The sequence below is a fragment of the Somniosus microcephalus genome, chromosome 23 (assembly GCF_052327205.1).
Source record: "Somniosus microcephalus isolate GS21.2 chromosome 23, FLI_Smic_1.0, whole genome shotgun sequence".
Lineage (NCBI taxonomy): Eukaryota > Metazoa > Chordata > Chondrichthyes > Squaliformes > Somniosidae > Somniosus > Somniosus microcephalus.
In genome coordinates, this window is record NC_141009.1 from 26,237,103 (window position 1) to 26,261,038 (window position 23,936).

At 39.7% G+C, this 23,936-nt stretch overlaps 1 protein-coding gene across 1 annotated transcript in view; it reads left to right on the plus strand.

The window, feature by feature from the left end:
* scai (suppressor of cancer cell invasion) overlaps positions 1 to 23,936 on the plus strand; it is a 185,792-nt gene that overhangs the window by 134,012 nt on the left and 27,844 nt on the right. Inside the window, exons 8-13 of the mRNA XM_085965642.1 lie at positions 852 to 1,004; positions 1,779 to 1,880; positions 6,603 to 6,704; positions 9,502 to 9,580; positions 19,779 to 19,878; positions 20,599 to 20,680. Coding sequence (XP_085821768.1) covers positions 852 to 1,004; positions 1,779 to 1,880; positions 6,603 to 6,704; positions 9,502 to 9,580; positions 19,779 to 19,878; positions 20,599 to 20,680 — 618 coding nt within the window. The remainder of the gene's footprint in view (positions 1 to 851; positions 1,005 to 1,778; positions 1,881 to 6,602; positions 6,705 to 9,501; positions 9,581 to 19,778; positions 19,879 to 20,598; positions 20,681 to 23,936) is intronic.

Sequence of the window (23,936 nt, forward strand, 5' to 3'; positions counted from 1 at the left end):
GGAAAACTTTTCTCCCCATCTCTCTCAAAAGTGCCAAGTCCTGCTTGGGTATAGATCGACAGGCACAGTGTCCCCTGGTTCATCACCTAAATTTACAAGTGAGCATTGGCAAGCTGCTCGGTTTTGGTAGGTATCACAGCGTAGCTCAGTCTTGTCCTTGCTAGACATTCACATACCCTAGCTTTCCAGTAAAGTCTGCTATAAAGCATTTTGGGGGTCGAAACACCGATTTCCCCCTGCCCCCCCCCCCCTTCCCCTGCCAATCCTTTCTCTCTCTAACTCAGAGTTCCTAGTGCCAGTTGCAGTGCTCTCAGCTAGGGCAGCAGTATGATTAACTAAATCAGCACAGGCCAGAATTTAAACCAGTGTTTTTCTTCATCTGTATGGTTTAGTCCCACATTGGACAGTGGATTTTCCAACTGAGCCATGGCAGGGCTTGTGGATAATGTTTATTAAAATCAAATCTGTGTCGACATACATTTTGCCTTGTTTCTTCTCCATCTTTATTTTTTGTGTTGCACCTTCACATGTGTTTTGCAACAGACAAATGTGATGGATATTGATACACCCGTACAGATGACCTTTTGTCCTGGGTATGATTTTTACAGTGGTGGGCACTTTTTTCATTTATATTGTGACTGATTTTTTGAGTAAGTACTTAAATTGAATTGTTTAATTCTGTTGTAAAACAGTTGGGTATCTTAACTTGTATTTTATTAATAACTGAGAAGTGATCGGTAAAGGTTAAACCTTGAAGAGGGATAATTTTGATCCATTTCACAGGAGAGTCATGTTAACTAGTCTAAATTGATGGAACGTACAGGTTCAAATGTTGTTTGACCTATTGATAGGCAGATCCTGCGATTGTGTTGAGTGATGACAACAGCATTGTGGTAACCTCAAATCGCCTAGCGGAGGGAGTTGTCCCACCACTGGAACAAGGGATGGTAGCAGGCCAGCTGGCATTAGCAGATGCGCTAATCATTGGAAACTGCAGCAGTCAGGTATGCCATTTGCTATCTTTCTACTGCTAAAACACATACATTACCTTGCCCTCCTTTCAGTTTTTACATTTACACAACAGCCTGGTAGTGCATGTTTAAGCATTAGACTCTACCCTGAGGTTCATTTTATCAATAACGACAACCTCAAATACCAGCCTGTTTCCCTATTTTGGTTGTAGAGAGCACTGTGTGGCACATGGCAGTCGAGCAATCTCCTGTGCTTGTTTTCTCCCCCGTTAGGGTGTGGGGGGGGGGAAAAAAGAGGGAAAACCCTGCAGGACCAACCTTGCTCTGCAGAGCTACACTTCCTGTTCACAAATCAGGAAATGTCAGTGGATCAGACTATAACACCCTTCCAACTGAATGAAGAACCTCGCAACTAAAGGTAGCATTAGGGATCTAATTGGGGTATAGTCAGTGAGTGTGTGTCTGTGTTAATTGCCCCTATTAGCCTGTATTACTTAATGGGCTATTGGAAACATGAAATGCTTTGGTTTATTTCTTTATGTGGAGTTGACCAGACTTGTTCTTAAACAACTATTTAATCTAAAATGTAGTAGCAGTTTGAAAGGGACTGTTACATGTACTTAATTCTACTGAAAAACTGTGAGCACAGATGTGATATTCCCTGTTTCTGTGCCAAGATAAAATTTAACTTCTGCTCTTGTTTAAAGTTGAGAGATTTTCTATATTATTAGACATGTATGCTGCTAATGTAGAGTTGTCAGTTTTTGTGATTTTTGTAGATGCATTTGATTCTTTTTTTAACTTTAGGTTAAGTTCAGTGAATTAACTATAGACATGTTCAGAATGCTGCAGGCTCTAGAACGGGAACCTATTAATTTGGCTTCACAATTAAACAAGACTGGATCACAGGTGAGTGATGATTGTTAAACAAGGAAACAAATTCTAATTTGTGTTAGGAATTAAACCAGATGAAGTATATTTTCTTGAGGTAGTGGCACAAACACAGAAGTTACAAATCACAGTTGTGGCTTTTTGGAATTTTTTTATCATCCGCATGATTCACAACCTATATAACACTAGTTAATTTTACATGGTATTGCTTAAGAACATAAGAAATAGGAGCCAGGAGTAGGCCATTCGGCCCCTCGAGCCTGCTCCGCCATTCAATAAGATCATGGCTGATCTGATCCTAACCGCCAATCTACTATCACAGAACCATCTCCTGAATCTAACAGAATTAGACACACGAAATAGGAGCAGGATCAGGCTACACGGCCCCTGGGCCCGCTCTGCTACCCACAGGGCCATGTCCGATCCGAACCTAGACTCATGTCCAAATTCCTGCCCGCTCCCCGTAACCCTTAATTCCCTTTACTTCTAGGAAACTGTCTAATTCTGTTTTAAATTTATGTAATGATGTAGCTTCTACAGCTTTTTGGGGCAGCATATTCCATGGACCTACCACCCTCTGAGTGAAGTAGTTCCTCCTCATCTCAGTTTTGAAAGAGCAGCCCCTTATTCTAAGACTATGCCCCCTAGTTCTAGTTTCACCCATCGTCGGGAACATCCTCCCCGCATCCACCCGATCCAACCCCTTCACAATCTTACATGTTTCAATAAGATCGCCTCTCATTCTTCTGAACTCCAATGAGTAGAGTCCCAATCTACTCAACCTCTCCTCATATGTCCATCCCCTCATCCCCGGGATTAACTGAGTGAACCTTCTTTGTACTGACTCGAGAGCAAGTATGTCTTTTCTTAAGTATGGACACCAAAACTGTATGCCGTATTCCAGATGCGGTCTCACCAATACCTTGTACAACTGAAGCAATACCTCCCTATTTTTATATTCTATCCCCCTAGCAATGAAAGCCAACATTCCATTGGCCTTCTTAATCACTTGCTGCACCTGCATACTAACCTTTTGAGTTTCGTGCACCAGGACCCCCAGATCCCTTTGTACTTCAGTACTTTCCAGTTTCTTGCCATTAAGATAATAACTTGCTCTATGATTTTTCCTGCCAAAGTGCATAACCTCACACTTTCCAGTGTATTCCATCTGCCAAATCTCTGCCCACTTACTTAGCCTGTCGATGTCCCCTTGCAGGTTTTTTATGTCCTCCTCACTCACTACTTTCCCTCCCATCTTAGTATCATCTGCAAACTTTGATATGTTACACTCGGTCCCCTCCTCCAAATCGTTAATATAGATTGTAAAGAGTTGGGGACCCAGCACTGATCCCTGCGGAACACCACTGGTTACTGATTGCCAGTCTGAGAATGAACCATTTATCCCAACTCTCTGCCTTCTATTAGATAGCCAATCCTCTATCCATGCCAGAATATTACCCCCAATCCCGTGATTTTTTATCTTAAGCAATAATCTTTTGTGTGGCACCTTGTCAAATGCCTTTTGGAAGTCTAAATACACTATGTCCACTGGTTCCCCTTTATCCACCCTATATGTTACTTCCTCAAAGAACTCCAGCAAATTTGTCAAACATGACTTCACCTTCATAAAACCATGCTGACTTTGTCCTATTAAATTATGATTATCCAAATGTCCTGTTACTGTCTCCTTAATAATGGACTCCAAAATTTTACCTACCACAGATGTTAGGCTAACCGGCCTATAGTTTCCAGCCTTCTGTCTACTGCCCTTTTTAAATAAGGGTGTTACATTAGCAGTTTTCCAGTCTGCCGGGACCTTTGCCGAGTCCAGGGAGTTTTGGAAAATTATTACCAATGCATCCACAATCCCTACCGCCACTTCCCTCAAGAACCTAGGATGTAAGCCATCAGATCCAGGTGATTTATCCGCCTTGAGTCCCATTATTTTACCGAGTACCACTTCCTTAGTGATTTTGATCGTGTTTAGCTCCTCCCCCCACTATAGCCCCCTGTTTGTCCAGTGTTGGGATATTCTTAGTGTCCTCTACTGTAAAGACTGATACAAAATATTCATTGTGTTTTTGCCATCTCCATATTTCCCACCATTAATTTCCCGGTCTCATCCTCTAAGGGACCAACATTTACTTTAGCCACCCTTTTTCTTTTTATATAACTATAAAAACTCTTACTATCTGTTTTTATATTTTTTGCTAATTTACTTTCATAATCTATCTTCCCTTTCTTAATCTTTTTGTTATTTTTTGCTGTCTTTTAAAGTTTTCCCAATCCTCTATCCTCCCACTAGATTTGGCTACCTTATATGCCCTTGTTTTTAGTCGAATACTATCCTTAATTTCTTTACTTAGCCACGGATGGCTGTCTTTTCTTTTACACCCTTTTCTTCTCAGTGGAATATATTTTTTTTGGAAGTTGTAAAATAACTCCTTAAATGTACACCACTGATCATGTATCATCTTACCCTTTAATCTATTTTCCCAATCCACTCTACTCAATTCCGCTCTCATACCTTCATAGTCTCCTTTATTCAAGCTTAGCAAGCTTGTTTGAGATCCAACCTTCTCGCCCTCTAATTGAATATGGAATTCAACCATGTTATGGTCACTCATTCCAAGGGGATCCTTGGAATGAGTGACCATGTTCTGATCTGCAACATGGTTGTAATGTTTTGCTGCTAGCCTGACCTGTTCCTTTAAGGACATTGCTGAAGTGGCCCACTATGAGGAAATGATCTAAGTAGGTCTTGATCAATTAAAGGACCATTATTGTGCTGTGGCTCCTCTATGTTGGAAGAGGCCGAGTTATCTCTGGTTCAGGAAAAACGAAATGAAATGTCTGGGAACAAAAACAGAAAGTGCTGGAAATGCAGCAGCCCAGTCCGCACCCTGTGGAGAGATCTGATAAGTTGAAGTTTTGGGCGCAAACCTTTCAAACGGAAGAAAGGTCTGTACCCAAAGCTTTAACTTGTTTGTTCCCCATCACAGATATTAAATGACTTGCTTTGTTTCCAGTATTTTCTTGAAATAACTGGAGTTCCTTTTCTCTAATTTTTATTTTAAGATTTTCAATTGCGGTTTGGTGTTCTGTACAAACTATGGCGGATAATCTCAAAGCTGCTCATTAAAACAGAGGTTTATCCAGTTATTTGAAGAGATCAAAGCTATCATTTCCCTAACTGTTTGAATTAGTTGGCATATTGGTGATTGGGATTTTTTTTAAAGTTATTTTGCCAGTAAGGAATGCAAGGAGCAGGAAGTCAGGTCCTTCTCCAAGAAATGTTCAGTTGAAGATGTCTTGTCAGATGTTCCTGTTAGTACTTCCTAACTAGAAAACTCAATGGTATAAAATTGTTATTGCGGATGCATTCGAACATTCTCCATACACCTAATGGGTGTTCACAGGCCAGTCTATCTGAAAGGAGGAGTCGAGAGTGTAAAGGAACACAGGATTTCTCCACCAACACGATTAACCCTTATTAAATCTCAAAGCTGCTCATTAAAACAGAGGTTTATCCATTTATTAAATATATTCAAGAAGGAGTTAGATATATTTCTTAAGGCTAAAGGAATCAAGGGATATGGGGAGAAAGCAGGGACAGGGTACTGAATTTGAATGATCAGCCATGATCTCATTAAATGGCGGAACAGGCTCGAGGGGCCGAATGGCCGACTCCTGCTTCTATCTTCTATGTTTCTATGTAATCCCACTTGCTATTGGCCAACTGGATGAATATTTGTGGATGGAATAGATCCCCTTGTTCTAATTTTACTCTAGCCCTCGTCTATCGCAAATATTTATTAAATACAGTTGCCCAGCTGTAAAAGTTAGAAAACTTCAATTGTGAATCTCCCTACTCATGGCCAACTGTGTAGACATACTTTACTCCGAGGCTCCCTGGATGGTTCCGAAGTAGTCACTGTCTTTGAGCCGTACAGACCAGGTTTGATCCCCATTATTTGCTGAGGATTACAGTTGTGTGCAGCTTTCCTGGGATAGGGACGAGAAAGTAATTCAGGGTTTCTGCTCCTGATTTCCAAAGATCCCCGCTGGAAGTGTGTGAGTGGCAGATCAGGACAGGATCGAGCTCAGCTGTGATGTCTTCCACAGATAAATAGCTCGCCAGCACACACTATCAAGGGTTGCACATGAACAAAACCTACTTCAGTGAGGTACCAGAAGGCAACTGATGGCTGTGGCAGTCTACAGGAGAAGGGTGAATTGAAGAAGGGGGGAAAAACGTTTTAAACGTCTCAAACTGGTGGAAATGGAGATATAGAAAGATTTACAAGGAGTAATTTAAATATGGCTCAACTTCAAATCCAATGGTGTACTTGTTCAGTTTCATTGGGTGAGGCTGCCCGAATAAGTCTAAAAGTGATCATTCTGTTTCACCCCAAGCGAAGTGTCCTTGAGTCACATGAGCCGTAATATGATATCGTGACCCTTTATCAATCCTGTTGGCTAAAGAAAGCTAAGTTGTTCTGGTTTAGCGTTTTTAAATTGCCACGCAAAAGAATCTTTTTTTAAGCTTTACTAGTTAGAAGTGGCTCTTCATTGGGATTAGTTTTGAACAGCTTTGACAACGACCTGAGGGCAGATTGTCCTGAATCAGGAATGGTGTATGACCTAACAGGAAGAGACTCCAAAGATGCAAAAGGGAGCAAGTACCTCAATAAAAATGATGGTACATGGTTTGTACTATTTGTCTTTTTTTCTCTCCAGGAGTCAACAGAGAAACCGTCAAAACGAGAAAATCCACACAAATATTTGCTGTACAAGCCAACATTCAGTCAACTGTATACATTCCTTTCTGCATCATTTAAGGTTTGCTAACATGTTCTGATATTGATGTTCAGTAGCTTGGAGGATGAGTTCACCTCACAAACAGGCTATTTTAGATCTAGCATTCTGCAATAAGATTGGGTTAATTGGTAATCTTATAGTAAAAGATTCTCTGGGGAAGAGTGATCATAATATGATAGAATTTCATGTTTACGAGTGATGTGGTTAAGTCTGAAACTACAGTCTTAAATTTAAACAAAGCAAATTAAAGGTATGAGGGGCGAGTTGGCTGAGGTAGATTGGGAAATTAGATTAAAAGATGTGATGGTAGATAAGCAATGGCAAACATTTAAAGAAATAATTCATAATTCTCAACAAATATGCATTCCGTTCAGGTATAAAAACTCCACTGGAAAAGTGGTATAGCCATGGCTAACTAGAGCAGTTAAGGATAGTATTGCATCAAAATAAGAATCTTACAATGTTGCCAAAAAGAGTAGTAAGCCTGAGGATTGGGAGGGTTTATAAAACCGGGAAAGGATAACCAAGAAATTGATGAAGAGGGAGAAAAGAGAATGAGAATAAACTAGCAAGAAATATAAAAACAGATTGTAAGAGCTTTTACAAGTATATAAAAAGGAAGAGATTAGCAAAATAAACATGGGTCCCTTGGAGGCAGAGACAAGAGAAATTATAATGGTGAATAAGGAAATGGCAGAGACGTTAAACAAATATTTTGTCTGTCTTCACAGTAGAAGACACAAAGAATATAGCGGCAATAGTGGGGAACCAAGGGTCTAATGAGAGTGAGGAACTTAAAGTAATTAATATTAGTAAAGCAAAAGTATTGGAGGAATCAATAGGACTAAAAGTCGACAAATCTCCTAGACCTAATGGCCTACACCCTATAAAAAGAAATAGTAAAGTATTCTACAAATCATAAATAACAAAAGAAAAATCAGGATGGGGATGGGGCCACTAAGGGGTGCACATGATAAACTTGCAGGTGATGACAGAGAAATGGCAGTAATATTGAATAATTACTTTGCCTCGGTATTTACCAGGGAGACTAACATGGTGGACAGGACATTAGAAGAAGCGATCAAAATAGATGTAAAGACATTTAAGATAGAAATGGGATAGCGGAGCCAGAGGGATCTGGGGGTACAGATACGTAAATCACTAAAAGTAGTGATGCTGATTAATAAGGCCATAAAAAAGCAAACAAAGCACTGGGATCATTTCTAGAGGGATAGAACTGAAAAGTTATGTTAAACTTGTATAGAACCTTGGTTAAGCCACACTTGAAGTACTGTGAACAGTTCTGGTCTCCATATTATAAAAAGGATATAGAGGCACTGGAGAACGTGCAATAAAGCTTTACTAGAATATCAGAACTGAGAGGTTATACCTATCAGGTAAGATTGAACAGGCTGGGGCTCTTCTCTAGAAAAGAGAAGGCTGAGGAGTTGACCTGATAGAGGTCTTCAAGATTATGAAAGGGGTCGATAGGGTAGACGTTGAGAAGATGTTTCCACTTGCGAGGGAGACCAGAACTCGGGGCCATAAATATAAGATTGTCACGAATAAACCCAATAGGGAATTCAGGAGAAACTTCTTTACCCAGAGAATGGTTAGAATGTGAAACTCACTACCAGAAGTAGTTGAGGCGACTAGCATGGATACATTTAAGGGGAAGCTAGATAAACACATGAGGGAGAAAGGAATAGAAGGATATGTTGATGGGGTTAGATGAAGTATGGTGGGAGGAGGCTCATGTGGACCATAAATGCCGGCATGGGCCTGTTGGGCCGAATGGCCTGTTTTTGGGCTGTAAATACTATGTAAGACACACGAAGAGTCAGTCAGGTTACTTACTCACTGTCCTATTCTCACCGCTCCCCACCACCCTTCTCGGCCAAACCTGCCTCCATTCAGGATCTCCCATCTGATAGCAGAGCCAAGCCAAGACAAGATTTCACCCTGTGGATAGTGTGAACACATACCGGCCTGGAACAATGCAATGTAGGGTAAACAGGCTTCCGGTGCATTTAATTTGCTAACTTCCCCATTCAAGTCCAGTATTCTGCCTACTCATCTGAAACAAAAACAGACCCTGAATTACTAGGTTAAAATGGAATAAGCCTTGTGCCTCCACTGTGCTGTTGTATTTCTAATTACTTACTTATTAGACGTAGAACTTGTATAAATGATTTATTTTAAGCAGTCTAAACCAGGAGTGTCCAAACTGGCCTGTGGAATATCTGCAGCCTTGAGGCCTGGCAAACTGGCCCTCGAAGCCCAGGCAACTCACTCCTATTTGTGTTTATTTCTTAATTGCTGCTTTGTCCTTTTTGGAATTGTGTGGGCTTGGAGGTATAGAAAGAGCTGTTCTTAGAACTGTTGCCTCATTTGTGATTAAATACTATATCAGAATACCAAGATCTGCTAATGTCAGCAACGTGAGTCGTGCAAATTAATGGGAACTTGGGAGTTAAACTTTGTGACTCCTGAAGCATCATGGTGTACAGCCAAGAGGCCCACAATAACAGAAAGCTTCAGCGCCCCAGTCTAATTCACTTTTAATTGACCTAAGAAATACTTGGTGAAAGCAAGTACTTTTTGTCTAAAATGCACGGATTTAATCAGTCAAATGATTTATAATACATCAGAACACCAGCATATACCAATCTATTATTTTTGTTTATTTGTTATTACTTGTACCTGAAGTTTAAAAATGAAGAGCAATAAAAACATTGATGACCTTTTCAAACTTTGTTTTAAAGACAATAATGCTGGATGAACTATCGGTGGTAAATACTTGTATTTTCATTTTCAGGAGCTGCCTGGAAATAGCGTCCTCCTGGTCTATCTGTCAGCTACTGGCGTGTTTCCCACAGGTCGTTGTGATTATGAAGGTATAATAAAGGAATGCTTCCAGTCATTTGTAGAGCTTGAATTGAGTTGAACTTAATTATTTAAGCTCATTAATTTACAGGGAAAGGGACTGTGGTGGGAGATTTGATTGAGCACGGGAGAATCGTTCTAATTTTCAACGATTTATGTGTATGAAGGAGCTACTTTACACATTAGTGAGTACAAAAACAGAATAATTTCCATGAGGCAGTTGGGAATTTGTATTCTGTTGAATTCTGTGCTCTTTTGTGTTGTAGTTTATTTTCTTCCCCAAAAAATTGCTCTTCAGGATTTCCCAGTCAAATCTGTAAGCTTTCGCATTTTTTAAGACACCATTTGTAGTCCCTTCATCATTTTAAATAATTCAGTTAAGTCTCCTCTCAGTTTCTTTTGTTTTAAAGAGTAAGAGCACCCTGCGCCTATTGTGAGAGCTAGGACTTTTTATACTTGGTATAAATCAAGTGGCCCTGCTCTGAACCTTTTCGAGGGCCTCTATATCTCCAGTCATGTGAGTGGTGTTCCACATGGGGCTTAAACAGGGTCTTCTTTGGTGTTCTTAGTTTTGTATTGAATTGTCCTAGCTATACATCCTAATGCTCTATTTGCTTTTGCTATAGCTTCTCTGCACTGGTTGTGGATTTTTAGAAACTCATGTGTAGGGGGGCATCTTTTCTGTGGTTTACGGTAATTTACCTGGTCAGCAGCCTTTGCCTGCACTCTGACCAATTCCAACCTTTTACCTGGTTTACGGTAATTCACCTGGTCAGGCAGCCTTTTGCAGCTACACTGTAAACCAATTTAAACAGCGGTTTCGAATCGCTACCCCACCTTCCAGTTCTGACTGGAGGGCTTATAATTAATGATATATTAAAATGGACAACTGGTCTGGGTGTGAGAAAGTCAAACTTTATTTAAACTAAAGAAACTATAATCAAATTTTAAACTATACCACACAAACACAGTAATTACAGTAAAATTGCTTAAATGGGGGAAGGCAGCCGGCAAAAACGAGGGATTAATGGCTACAATGTTGATTAAACAATCTTAGCAATATCCCCTAAATTACCACCCCCTAACTTCTTACTAGGTTGCCTTGCTGAGGAGTCAGAAAACCTGCTCACCTGTGGTCCAGCGAAGTAAGAGAGAGGTAGCTTCTCAAAGTAAGAGAGAGATAGCTTCTCAGGAGCTATCTTTTATATCCTGCCAACTCCTGTTTGGCGCTGAAAAAGTCTGTGTGCAAAACTTGCGCCCAAAAGTTCCAATATACAAGAGAAGGACTGTGATTGGCTGATTCAAAGTGGTTGGAGTGGTTTAATGTGTCTGCACTCTGGGACCGAAGTGTACCCGCCCACATCCGGAGTTCACCTGGGCTAAAACAAAAGGGAATCCAACTGCCCTATTGGTCTGAGTAATGGGTGATTCAAACCCATCCATACTGATCTGTCCCCTATCAAAGTCCTTTTTCCGGGGTTTAGATGTATCCATTGCGTGTAAGGGCTTTGAATGGGTTTGGATTTCTGTGTAAACAGAAACCGATTGTTCTGCGGTTAGTCTCAAGTGGTCGGGTAAACAAACCTTGCCTCTGTAGAAGGGAAACTCCCTGGTTTGATTGACAGGTCTGACTGCCACTGCTTGATTCTCCCACTTTTTCACAGACATACTCCATGAGCTGCGAGCTGCTTTTTCCAAGCCCCACTGTCTCTGCCATGCTTTTATGACGGCCATTTTCAAACCTCTTTACAATATACACAGTTCAAAACTCAAAAGTACGATTTTTAATAAAATGTACTGTCTTGGATCTTGATGTTGCCCAAGTGCTGCTCTGCCCAACGCAGCCTTTCATGATTCTGGGTATGTTTTAAAAACACTGTCCAACCCAGAGGCAATTCAAATCACGTAATTCTTCGTCCACGATGTGGACCAATATTTTCCGATCTTCAAGGATTATGGGGATTTTGCGAACCCCTACAGTTGCACTATAACACACTGGTCTCTTTCCCTTTGAACAAACATTATATACATGCTTGGCAGTAGCCCTACCCACATGCATTGCACTACATTTATCTACATTAAATGTCATCTGCCAGATGTTGGCTCATTCTCCATTGCATCTAGATTAGGTTGTAAGCTTTTTTACTCTTACGGGCTCTGACACCAGCACAGATATTCATGTCATCTGTCGCCAGAATCCCTCCAACATCTTCATCAGATCATTGATATAAATCATGAAGAGAAACGGCTTTAGCATTGATCCCTGTGGAAGTACAGTTGTAACCGGTCTCCAAGCAAAACCACTTGAATTAATGATCACTCCCTGTCTATGACAGCGCAATGGATTCACTATCCAACCCAGGATCTGTCCTCCAATCCCACAAAACTCTACCTTGTACTGTAACATACTGTGTGGCACCTTGTCAAAAGCTTTGAAAGTCAAAATATACAATGGCTATAGGGCTACTTTCATCCATCAACCTAGTAACCTCCTTAAAGAATTTAACCAGGTTGATGAGACATGGCCTTTTCCAGATGCCATATTGCATTTCCTTATAAACCCTTCTCTGTCAATTTGATTGTGTTGAGTATCCTGAAAGATCCCTTATAGAATCATAGAGTGATACAGCACAGAAGAGGCCATTTGGCTCATTGTGCCCGTGCTGGATCTTTGAAAGAGCTATCCAATTAGTCCCACTCTCTTTCCACATAGCCCTGTACATTTTTCTCCTTCAAGTATTTATCCAATTCCCTTTTGAAAGTTATTATTGAATCTGCTTCCACCAATCCTTCCAGATCATCATAACTCGCTGTGTAAAATGTTTTTCCTCATGTTGTTTCTGGTTCTTTGACAATTACCTTAAATCTGTGTCCTGTGGTTACAGACCCTTCTGCCACTGGAAACAGAGTCTCCTTATTTACTCTTATCAAAACCCTTCATGATTTTGAACACTATCAACTTTCCCCTTAATCTTCTCTGCTGAGGAGAACAGCCCCAGCTTCTCTAGTCTCTCCACGTAACTGAAGTCCTTCATCACTGGTACCATTCTAGTAAATTTCCTTTGCACCCTCTCTAAGGTCTTGACATCCTTCCTAAAGTGTGGTGCCCAGAATTGGCCACAATACTCCAACTGGGGTCTAACCTTTATAAAGGTTTAGCATAACTTCCTTGCTTTTGTAGTCTATGGCCTCTATTTATAAAGCCAAGGATCCCTTATGCTTTTTTAACAGCCGTCTCACCTTGTCCTGCCACCGTCAAAGAATTTTGTACAAACACCTCCAGGTCTCTCTGTTCCTGCACCCCCTTTAAAATTGTACCATTTAGTTCATATTGCCTCTCCTCATTATTCCTATCAAAATGAATCACTTCGCACTTCTCTGCATTAAATTTCATCTGCCACGTGTCTGCCTATTTTACCAATCTGACTATGTCCTGCTGAAGTATGTTGCTATTCTCCTCATTGTGTATTAAATTTCCAAGATTCGATTCATCTGCAGACTTTGAAATTATTCCTTCTAGCAACTTTCCTGTAACTGACACCAAGCTCGTGGGCCAATCATTTTCCAGTTCTAACTTGTTGCCCTTTTTGAATATTGGTATAACAGGAGCCTCCTTCCAGTCGTCAGGTACGATGCCAGACTGCAGCAAGCTATTGAATATATGAGCAACAAAAACTTGCCTTTATATAGTGCCTTTAACGTAGTAGGATGCCCCAATTTCAAACACAATTTGACACCGAACCACGTAAAGGGATATTAGGACAGGGATCAAAGAGGTAGGTTTTAAGGAGCGTCTTGAAGGAGGAGAGAGAGGTAGAGAGTTTTAGGAAGGGAATTCCAGAACTTAGGGCCTAGGAAACTGAAGACACAGCATGGTGGGTCGATGGAAATCAGGGCTGCACAAGAGACCAGAATTGGAGGAGCGCAGAGATCTTTGAGGTTTGTAGGGCTGGCGGAGCAAGGCCATGGAAGGATTTGAAAGTAAGGATGAGAATTTAAAATTTAAGTTTTCTTCCCTCATCTCTTGAAGGTATTGATTCCTTGCTTTACTCTGGTTCCACAGGTTATGGTTGCCCTTTGGTACCTTGCCAAATAACTCTTATTTGTGTGTATACCTTGACTGAGTGTTGCCATGCTATTCATCCATGGGGGGGACATAGCCTAATCCTGTCCTCAACAAACATGTGCATGTGTGCACTTCCAACAGTGGTTTCTAGATAGCAATCAGGAATGGGAATTTTGGCGCTGATTTTCCTCTATTAACCCATGGGTGCTTTGATCATTTGCAGTGCGCATACTGTTGCCCAGTTGAAATCAGTAAATTCAGCACAATTTGGGGATTAAACCTGGCTGATAATGCTGAACTCTCAAGGGAGTTCTCTCCTAATTATTCATCTCACAGTTAGTCGTGTTATTGAAATTCTAATACAATAATTCTAATTGTTACTTCAAGTTTATTTTTTATAACCGCCTCCTCAGGACAATCTGCTTCAAGGCAAATTTTGTTTGGTGCAACTGACCCACTGACTGGTTGGTTGGTGCTGCAGTGTTGTGGTATCCCAGTTTACCACCACATTTGATATTTAATTCCCTCTCCTCCTACACCCCCCCACCCCGCCCCACCATTCGCCATGCTATTCTCCTTCATCTTTGTTAGGATGATGGAGTAACAAATGTGAACTCGATCAGTATTTTGCTACTGATCCATTAAGAGTTTAGGTAATTTGGGAATGAATTACTTTGGGGAGCCTGAGTGCAAATACCAGAAAAGATTTGGGATTTGATTTTTGACCAATACTTCAACATTGTGGTTACTAAGCTGCTCCAATACTGTCATTTATTAACACAACCTACATTAGGGAGCACAAACACTGGTTATGATCCAGTATGCATAAATGTATAACTCATGTTAATGCTTTTAGTTTAAAAATATATAGGTAATGAGAGGCACTTTTATAAAAAAAAATATATATATATATCAATTGGCATAGTGACTACTTACAGAAGCCCTGGTCTGTGCAAATATATGGAAGAGGTTTTCTTGTCAGTAATATTAACAAGTAATGTGTATCTAACTTCTGAATAGAGGTCCTTCAGTTGTCCAACTGCTGAAGTAACATTAGCATCAGAAATGTATTGCCTCAGGCGTGCATTTACATGGATAAATTAAAGCAGGGAAAGGGAAGAGTGGGAAGTTGCAAGAGAAAATGTGAATAGTAAAACAAAGAATGCAGAATTTCTGCTTTATACTTTATAAAAAAAAAAAATAAAAAAAAATCTGTTTTAACAGATTGATGATTCACTTGATAACTGATGTTGACCGAATTGTTCATCTAAACTCAAGCCTTTCCTCATGATCCTAACATTTAAGTTTTGGTTCTTGGTGTTTTAATTTTAGTCGTTTTTAGTTGCTTGCAAATTCTGTCTGCAGCATTGATTCCTTGTACATATATTTTTTAAATTTGCTCTGTGGATCTAACATTGTCTACTCTTAATAGTTTATAAACGGGGTGTTTGTTAACCCCTTCTCCATCAAATTGGTTGTGTGTCCTAAAGCGCTTCACAGCCAATGAAATAGAATTGAAGTTATAATGTAGGGAAACACAGTAGCCAATTTGTACACAGCAAGATCTCACAAATAGCAATGAGACTGGATAATCTGTTTTAATTATGTTGGTTGAGGGATAAATATTGGCCAGGAAACTGGGAGAATTCCCCATCTCTTCTTCAAATATTGTCATGGGATCGTTTAAGTCCACCTGAGAGGGCAGATGGGGCCCTGGTTAAATGTCTCATCCAGAAGATGGCAGCTCCAACAGTGCAGCAGTCCCCTCCGTATTGCACTGAAATGTCAGCCGAGATTATATGTTCCAATTTCTGGAAGAACTACAATCCTTTTTGTTTAGCTTTATTTCACAAAAGGAAATCTGGAACTTTCTCTTAATTGATAGCTAGTCCTAAAGAAAGAAATTGGGTTACATTTTAAAGATAGGTTCTGGTTGATGAATTAAAATATACTTTCACTTCATTGGAATATCTAGCAAATTAAATCCAAAGCTATTCAAGTTAGATTTTCTTGACATGCTTACGTTTATGTACAAGAGTGTCACTATTATTATTGTCATTTATTATTATTATCAACGCTGCCAGCTAACCATTCCTTTTTTAAAGCAGTCTTTCCTGCTGGGTGGGAGGAGTTGCTAAGTCTAGCAGTCTTAACATCAACAGACTTACTTCAGTTTCACTACCTCCCAATGTTGAGATCAGTAATTCCTCAAAAGTAGTTAATACTATAAACTCTCCCTATGAAGACAAAAATATACGCTTCAAATGACTCACTGGGCAAATGCTGCTGAGCCATATGGTTCAGGAAGATCCCAGGTTTGATATCTGGTCTGGACTGAGTTAGCTGATCTCAGTCGGGGCATTCCATTTAACCTCCGCATCTGTGGGCAAGGAAGGGGAAGAACCAGCCAGGGTTCCTGCTGCTGATTCCTATTGGTTGATTTCATATAGAAAGTGTGCATGTATGAACATTGTATGAGGGTAGGATTGAGTTTGGCTGTGATATCTGTGTCATTTAGCTGATTCTAATGCATGAAAAATGGCCACTTGGGTGAAGTACCAGAAAATAACTATTGTATGTGAAACTGTATCCCACCAAGTGTCGCTATCTTAAGAGAAGGGGAGAAAACTGAGGTGGCTGTGGGGGGGTGGGGGGGCAGGGGAGGTGACGAGATAAGTGCACAACATATTAGCAAAAAAACAGGGAGGGAACCTCCAAGGATATTATTTTTAAATAGTATTAATAATGCACTTTAACTACACTTGTGGGGGAAAAGGTTGCTTGTATTTGTTTATTCACAAATTGTTGTTTACTTCATTGTGATTCTTGCATTCCTTTATGATGTGCATGCACCAGTGGTGTTGTTGACATGCATGGTTTTTATTTATTGTTTACACCTAAATTGAAGTCAAAATATTCTATTCATGTTTTCATGATTGTCTTTAAATGTTACTATGTATGACTGTCCTTGTTCTGTTTACACTTTAAGCCCCACACTAAATTGCTTTCTGGGGGAATTAAGGAAAGATTCCTCTTGTACAATACTGGGATATTGTTGGTTATATTATCTTTGGTATAAAACATAAGATTATTTACCTTTTTAAGGGTTGTAGCATCCTTCCTTTGTTCATCATTCCGTACGTACTATGGGTATCACTCCGTGACAGCACTGCCTCTTTAGGAGGAGCCTAGGTTGAAAAAGAAATATAAGGGTAGAAATTACTGTCGATAAATCCTATAAGGTCTACCTTCTAACATTGATTTCCTACAACACATTCTCGTGCTGAGGATGCTAATGGATAAAGAGGAATTGGGAGCGTATCCACTCACTGAAGGGAACCTCCAAGGATATTATTTTTAAATTTTAAATAGTATTAATAATGCACTTTAAGTACACTTGTGGGGGAAAAGGTTGCTTGTATTTGTTTATTCACAAATTGTTGTTTACTTCATTGGACTAATCTTATGGGTAATGTGGGCTAAAAATATATTGTGCCCATGTAAGGACATCAAAAGCATGCATCAGGAATGCTGGTGCAGAAGAACTGGGAACAAAGATCCAAAATATGAATTATTCTTCATCTTCCTATGTCCTGATGATCTCGGAGGTGAAAAGCTCAGCTGCAGTAATGTTTGAACTTAACGGGGCTGAATTTACAGTCGGAGGCTTCCCGCAGACGGATGCCTCCGACCAGCAAAAAATCTACAAACTTACCTGATGGTCCTGGAGGTTCGGACACTTGCACTCCTGGGCCTCTGTGCATAGGCCTGCGTAGAGGCCCATGTATCCCAGGGGCACATGCGGTTCACAAGCGCCCTTGGGATCTCGTGGACCGACCCAACCAATCAAAGAAGGGAATCCCCATTCATACTTATGGAGGTTCTGTTTGTATGGAACCTCCGTAAGCATGAATGGGGATGATGAAATAGATTTAACATAACAAATAAAATAAAAAATGACATTTAAAATTAATTAAAATACAATATAATTAAACATTTAAAACAAAAATTTATTTTTTTGAAAAATAAATTTACACCTTTTAAATGGCCTAAAAATAAACACCTTATTGTACATGTGTTTTAATGTTTAAATGAATGGAAAAAAATTACTTTTATGGTTTTTAAAACTCTTACGCTGGTAAAAGCAGGCCTTGCGCCTGCTTTTACCAGGCGTAAGAATTTCATGGGCAGAAGTTGGGCAAATAGTGCAACTCTCCGCCCGGGGAGGCCCTTTTTCCGGGGATGTGGAGGATCTGTCAAGAAGATTCTTGACACCGCAAGTTCCAGGTTTTAGCGCATAGGGGTCGCAAATTATGGCCCAATGTTTGTTGCACAAGATCCCAAATTGGAAATTTTGGCTGGCTGAAAGACCTCTATATAGATTATTGTGAATCCTTCTTCCATGTTGTTTTTAAAATGGGGAATTTGGGCAAATATTGGGCTTTTCTTTCTCAATGTTTCATAACTAGTTTTATGTTGTGGAGTTGGTGGAGAAAGATATAATGAGTGTGTGTCTGACACCTATATTGAAAGTCATATATATTTAGCATTTTACTGGGCAGCTGACAGCAAAAGCTTGTACTGGTGTTCAAGTTACATGCCAAGGTTTGCAGGTTATGAAAATGTGCACGAAAGTGACTTACGTATTGGATTTTAGAGCAGGGAGTACCTGATGGTGGAGAGGTAATGCTTCAAGAGGTAATGTCTGCTATTCACAACCATTAAACAGATGGCAGAAGTGTTTGTATAGAAAAAGAATTTCTTCCTGCGTAATGAAGTATTCCTTAGTGAGTTTAGAAAAATCAAATGTCCTCTAAATTTCATTGTAATAGAAGGATAATAAATATGAAAGTAATTGATTGAAGACATTTTAAAAACTGTATTGATTTATCCTTGTGAAATAATACTTTCATCCTCACGCTAGGGACAATTTAATGGTCCTTAAATAGCTTTATACTATGTTGCATTATCAAATCAGTTAAACTTGCAGTTCCATATATATGGAATTCTTTACCTCAATGGATTGTTACAAACACAAAATGAGTTGTTTTGTTGAGAGAATATATAGTACATTTGTTAATGAGTAGTTTTTGATCCAAAATAATTTATAATAAACTGAATGACAATTTGTATCTGCGTTTAACAACAGTATGGACTTTAACGTGTATCTCACTAATGATTATTAAATGTGTTAAGATCTGGAATGCACTAGCTGGACGGGTGGTGGAATCAGATTCCATAGGAACTTTTAAAAGGCAATTGGGCATGTACTTGAAGAGGACTAATTTGCAGGATTATAGGGGAAAAAGCTGGGGTGTGGAACTAAATTGGACAGCTCTTTCAAAGAGCCGGCACAGGTGTAGTGGGCTGAATGGCCTCCTTCTGTGCTGTATGATTCTGTGTTAAACTGGAATGTATAATTTTGTGCTGATCACTGTTCTATTTAAACCAAAAAGTAAAAAGGTTTAATTATTCATCTATAATTTTTAATATTGAAAATGCAGAATACATTATACATTTTATGTGAATGTTAGATTTTAGTCAAATGTCCCTGAAGTATTCTCCAGTGTAATCTCCCACTCTTAATGAACAGACGGCCTCTTCCAGCATTGCTCCACAGGAGCGTTATCAAACAAAATTTGACACTGAACCACATAAGGAGATATTCGGGCAGGTGACCAAAAGCTTGGTCAAAGAGGTCGGTTTTAAAAAGTGTCTTAAAGGAGGAGAAAGAGGTGGCGAGGTTTAGGGAGGGAATTCCAGAGCATAGGGCCTAGGCAGCTAAAGGCACAGCCGCCACTGATGGAGTGATGAAAATCGGGGATGCTCAAGAGGCCAGAATTGGAGGAGTACAGGGATCTCGGAGGATTGTAGGGCTAGAGGAGGTTCCAGTGTTAGGGAGGGGCGAATCCATGGAGGTGGTTGTTGTAGTCCCCGGGTATTCCTGTAATAAATGAAGAATGCTATTAAACTCGTGCATCATGAAATCATGTTCTATTCAATGTGTTGTGATGAGCAAAAAGTAATGCAACAGTGTTTGGACGCAACGAAAGTGGCCACACCAGTGCCAATTGAGTCAGGAACAAACTAGGATGTCGTTAAATGTGTTTATATCTTGTGTGAATGTTTGTTTTCCTGTACAGGTCCATATGATTTTGGTGGGGTACTCACCAACAACAATCGTGATGCAGGAAACATGGAAGTAATACAAAAACGCAACAATTCCTTTAAAGAAATGCACTGGTATGTCAACAGGGTATTAATTAGTTTCAGTACAGGTATTGAGAAGTAAAGCACTTTGAACTTTTTGTGGGCAGGATGTGTTCAACATGATTACATTTTGCAGAGATTGCTAATTTCTATATAACAGGGATGTCATACATCCCTGAGTAACCCATGAGTGACAACGTCATAAGCAAATAAGAAAACCTGCTAAGAATTTTCGTATTTGGTGCATCACCATATTTTAAGTGTTGATAAATAACACTTCCACACCACCTGCCACCTCCAACTTAATCTTTACCTTTCATTTCCTTAGTGGCTACTAGTGTTGGGGAATTATTACAACAACAGGTTTTTTATAGAATTATCATCTGTGTTTCAACAGTTTTATAGTGATTCTCAGCAGTCCTTATCCCCTGCACCCAAACACTATGTACCTTTGCTGATAATCTACTCCTAGCAGTAATCTGTTTACTGCATTACACATGAAATGTGCTATGCTACCCCATTCACTTCAGAGTTAAACATAGGCTGGGTTTACACAGTACAGTAATTAAATGGTTTAATCTTCATAGCAAATCTTTTACATTCAATTCAATTTATGGTGAATATTTCTGCCAAGTTTGTACCTCAACTGTCTACTATTTGCACATATGGATATCGTGTATGTAAGGCATAAATTCTTGATAAAATCACCCCTTCAGTGTGCTGTAACTCTTTTGTATTTTCCCTTCTCTTCAGTCTTCATCCTGGCGATTTTTTCCCTTTCACACGGAAACCATTGTTTCTAATTGTGGACTCTTCAAATAGTATAGCATATAAGGTAAGCTAAAGTACTTCTTTAAAATGCCTTTTCTTCCTGTTCATCCCAAAATAGATCCTTTTAAGCAATTTTTTGCATGTAACTCCAATTGCTTAGAAGAAGTTTGAAACCGTTTTGAAATATTTCTCCTTTGACCAAATTCGTGTGATTTTAGTTCTAATGTACAGCTGGCATCTATTCTGCTTTTGTTTTACTGTAATGATTGTCAGCACGAGTGTAATTTTTAAAAATTCATTCATGGGTTGTGGGCATCATTGGAAAGCCAGCATTTATTGCCCATCCCTAATCACCCTTCAGAAGGTGGTGATGAGCCGCCTTCTTGAACTGCTGCTGTCCGTGTGGTGAAGGTACTCTTACAGTACTGTTAGGTAGGGAGTTCCAGGATTTTGACCCAGTGATGATGAAGGAATATCGATCTATTTCCAAGTCAGAATGTTGTGTGAATTGGAGGTGATGGTGTTCCCATGTGCCTGCTGCCATTGTTCTTTTAGGTGGTAGAGGTTACGGGTTTGGGAGATGCTGTCGAAGAAGCCTTGGTGAGTTGCTGCAGTGCATCTTGTAGCACACTGCAGCCATGGTAGACCGGTGGTGGAGGGAGTGAATGTTTAAGGTGGTGGATGGGGTGCCAATTAGGCGGGCTGCTTTGTCCTGAATGGTGTCGATCTTCTTGAGTGTTAGAGCTACACTCATCCAGGCAAGTGGAGAGTATTCCATCACACTCCTGACTTGTGCCTTGTAGATGGTGGAAAGGCTTTGGGGAGTCAGGAGGGAATCAGGATGTCTCGCGAAGCCTACGTTTTTGAGCGGATCGACCACCGTGCCATTGTTTTGAAGTATAACATCTGGTGCTTTAATTTCTTTCAAAATTTTAATGATGCATTCTTGCCAGTTAAATACAAATGGAGCTCTAAACTACCATTGTACACAAACCTAATGTCAATCCGGTTCAGATTTCTTTGCTCCCTCTTTTTGCTCCTACTTTAGCTCCCTCTCCCCCCTCTTGGATTTGTATTTAGAGCCATAAACTACAAAAGCAAGGAAGTAATGCTGAACTTGTGTAAACCTTTGTTAGGCCACAGCTAGAGTCTTGTTTGCAGTTTTGGGCATCCCATTGTAGGAAGTATATAAAAATAATGGAAACGGTGCAACGTAGATTCACTAGGACGTTATCATAAATGACGGGTTGTAGTTATGAAGAGAAACCTGAGATGTTAAGGCTTTATTGCACTAGACCCAAGAAAGCTTTTAAGACTGTGAAGCGTTATACGGTAAGTAACGATGGATTATTTCCATTGGTTGGTAAGATGGCAACAAGAGGGCATAAATTTAAGATGAGCATAAAGAATTAAAAGGGAAGTTAGAAAAGTGTCTTTACAAGGAGTGATCAGAATGTGGAATTTTCTGCTACAAACTATGGAGAGTGAGTGAGAGAGTAAGATTAGACTAGATAGCATATGTAGCGAAAAACACCAGAGCAGCCTTGTTAGGATGAATGACCTGTTTCTGTGCTGTAATCTATGATTCTGTTGTTTACCTGTGTATAGAAGAATTAAAAACTAACTTGTGGTAGAATTTTTCAAAACATTTCAAATGTATGCAACCTCATGTCCTGGTATTTGAATTTATGTAGATTTTGCAATGGTGCCAGTCATGAGTTTTTGGTTGTGCAATTCTGTCAGATTCTAACAAAATAAAAAGCCTTGGGGCACTAAATGCTTAATCATTCCCTCCCCTGCCCCATCCTCCCACAATTCTGGGAGGATAAATTGAACACTAGGATGGAATGAATCACAGCAGCCTTCCTCTTTGTTGTTTTTCAAATTATGGGTAAATCTTAACTGAAAATAAAACCCCTGATGCTTGTTTCTTTCTCAGTTTGATAAAGACAGTGAGTGAGTGAGTGGCAGAACTCGCTGCCATGAGCACAGTACGCCCCAAAAGTAGCCATTCCTACCAAGAGGGGGCAGATTTGGTATTTCAAAGCTGCAAGTCAACCAGTTTGCTGTAACACAAAACAGCATGTTGAACAACTTTGTTTCAGCAACAGGAGTTAATTGCCCCCTACGTCCTGAATATCCCTTCCAACTTTTTGGAATACTGTGTCCCTATAGTGTTTATTCTTTTGCTTGCGCTTCTGTGTAGTGCTTTGGGACATTTTTATATATTAAAGGCACTATATAAATGCTTTTGTTTTAATCCAGAAAGTTGAAAAGATCATACCGTTAGTTTCTCATCAGTCACACAGTTTTGGGTTCTTAGACCTGCTTTGCCTACTGTGGACTCAATAAATTTTGCATCATTGACATTGGTCCAAAGTAAAAGTGTAATGCTACAGAGAATGGCGAGAACTCGAGATGTTTTATTCTTTAAGCTAAGTAAGCAGCATCGTGATTTACTGCAGTTAATTTTACTTTTGCTTCTGCTAGTTTTATTTGTTAAACCTGATTCATAGTTGTAGCCTGAGCTATATGGTCTGCCAGAATATTATTTGCACGTCAATTGAAGGTCAGGAGGGATCCTGTACTAGTTCCAGTGTCTACCTTAATGGTTTAAAAAATAAGTTTAATTGTTTGCTCTGCAAACTGTATAAGGTCATGCATCACATCATAGGGAGCATGGATTCCCTGTGAAAATTTAATTTTTGTTTTGGGCATTGGAAAAAGCTTTTGGAGCAAGCTTGAATTGTAACACTTACTGGTGCATCGTTTGTGGCTTTGCTGCTTGTGGGGAATAGGCCTGAATAGGCACATCATGAGGGCAGTTAGAGGCTAGATAGTTTTTAAATCCCTTGCTCCTGCCTTTGGGAAAGATCAGGTTGTTAATATCAGAAAAACCAACAGAAAGTGCCTGGATATATATTCCTTATGTTTGATTTCCCCCTTGCTGTGTCCCACTGTCACATATGTATTATCTTGTCAATCCAGCTGGTCTTCTTTAACTTGAAGTCTTCTAGAAGCATGTTGTACCACGTCTTTGGAGCCATCTGGATAGAAAAATAATGGCGCACGCTAAGCAGAAAAGGCTAGAGCATTGACTTAATTTCCCAGATGTTATCTAACATTTCATAATTTGTTTATAACGTAGATTTCCCAAAACTAAGAAGTTGTAAATGTTCCTTTCATATCAGACCTCTCCAAAATATGCAGTCTTAAAGAGGCATGGGAATTGTGAACACATTCTGTGGGCTAATTAGTATGAAAAAGTTCAGAGGGGGAACAGATGGCAACTAAAATTTGATGTTTACCTGCAGAGTAAT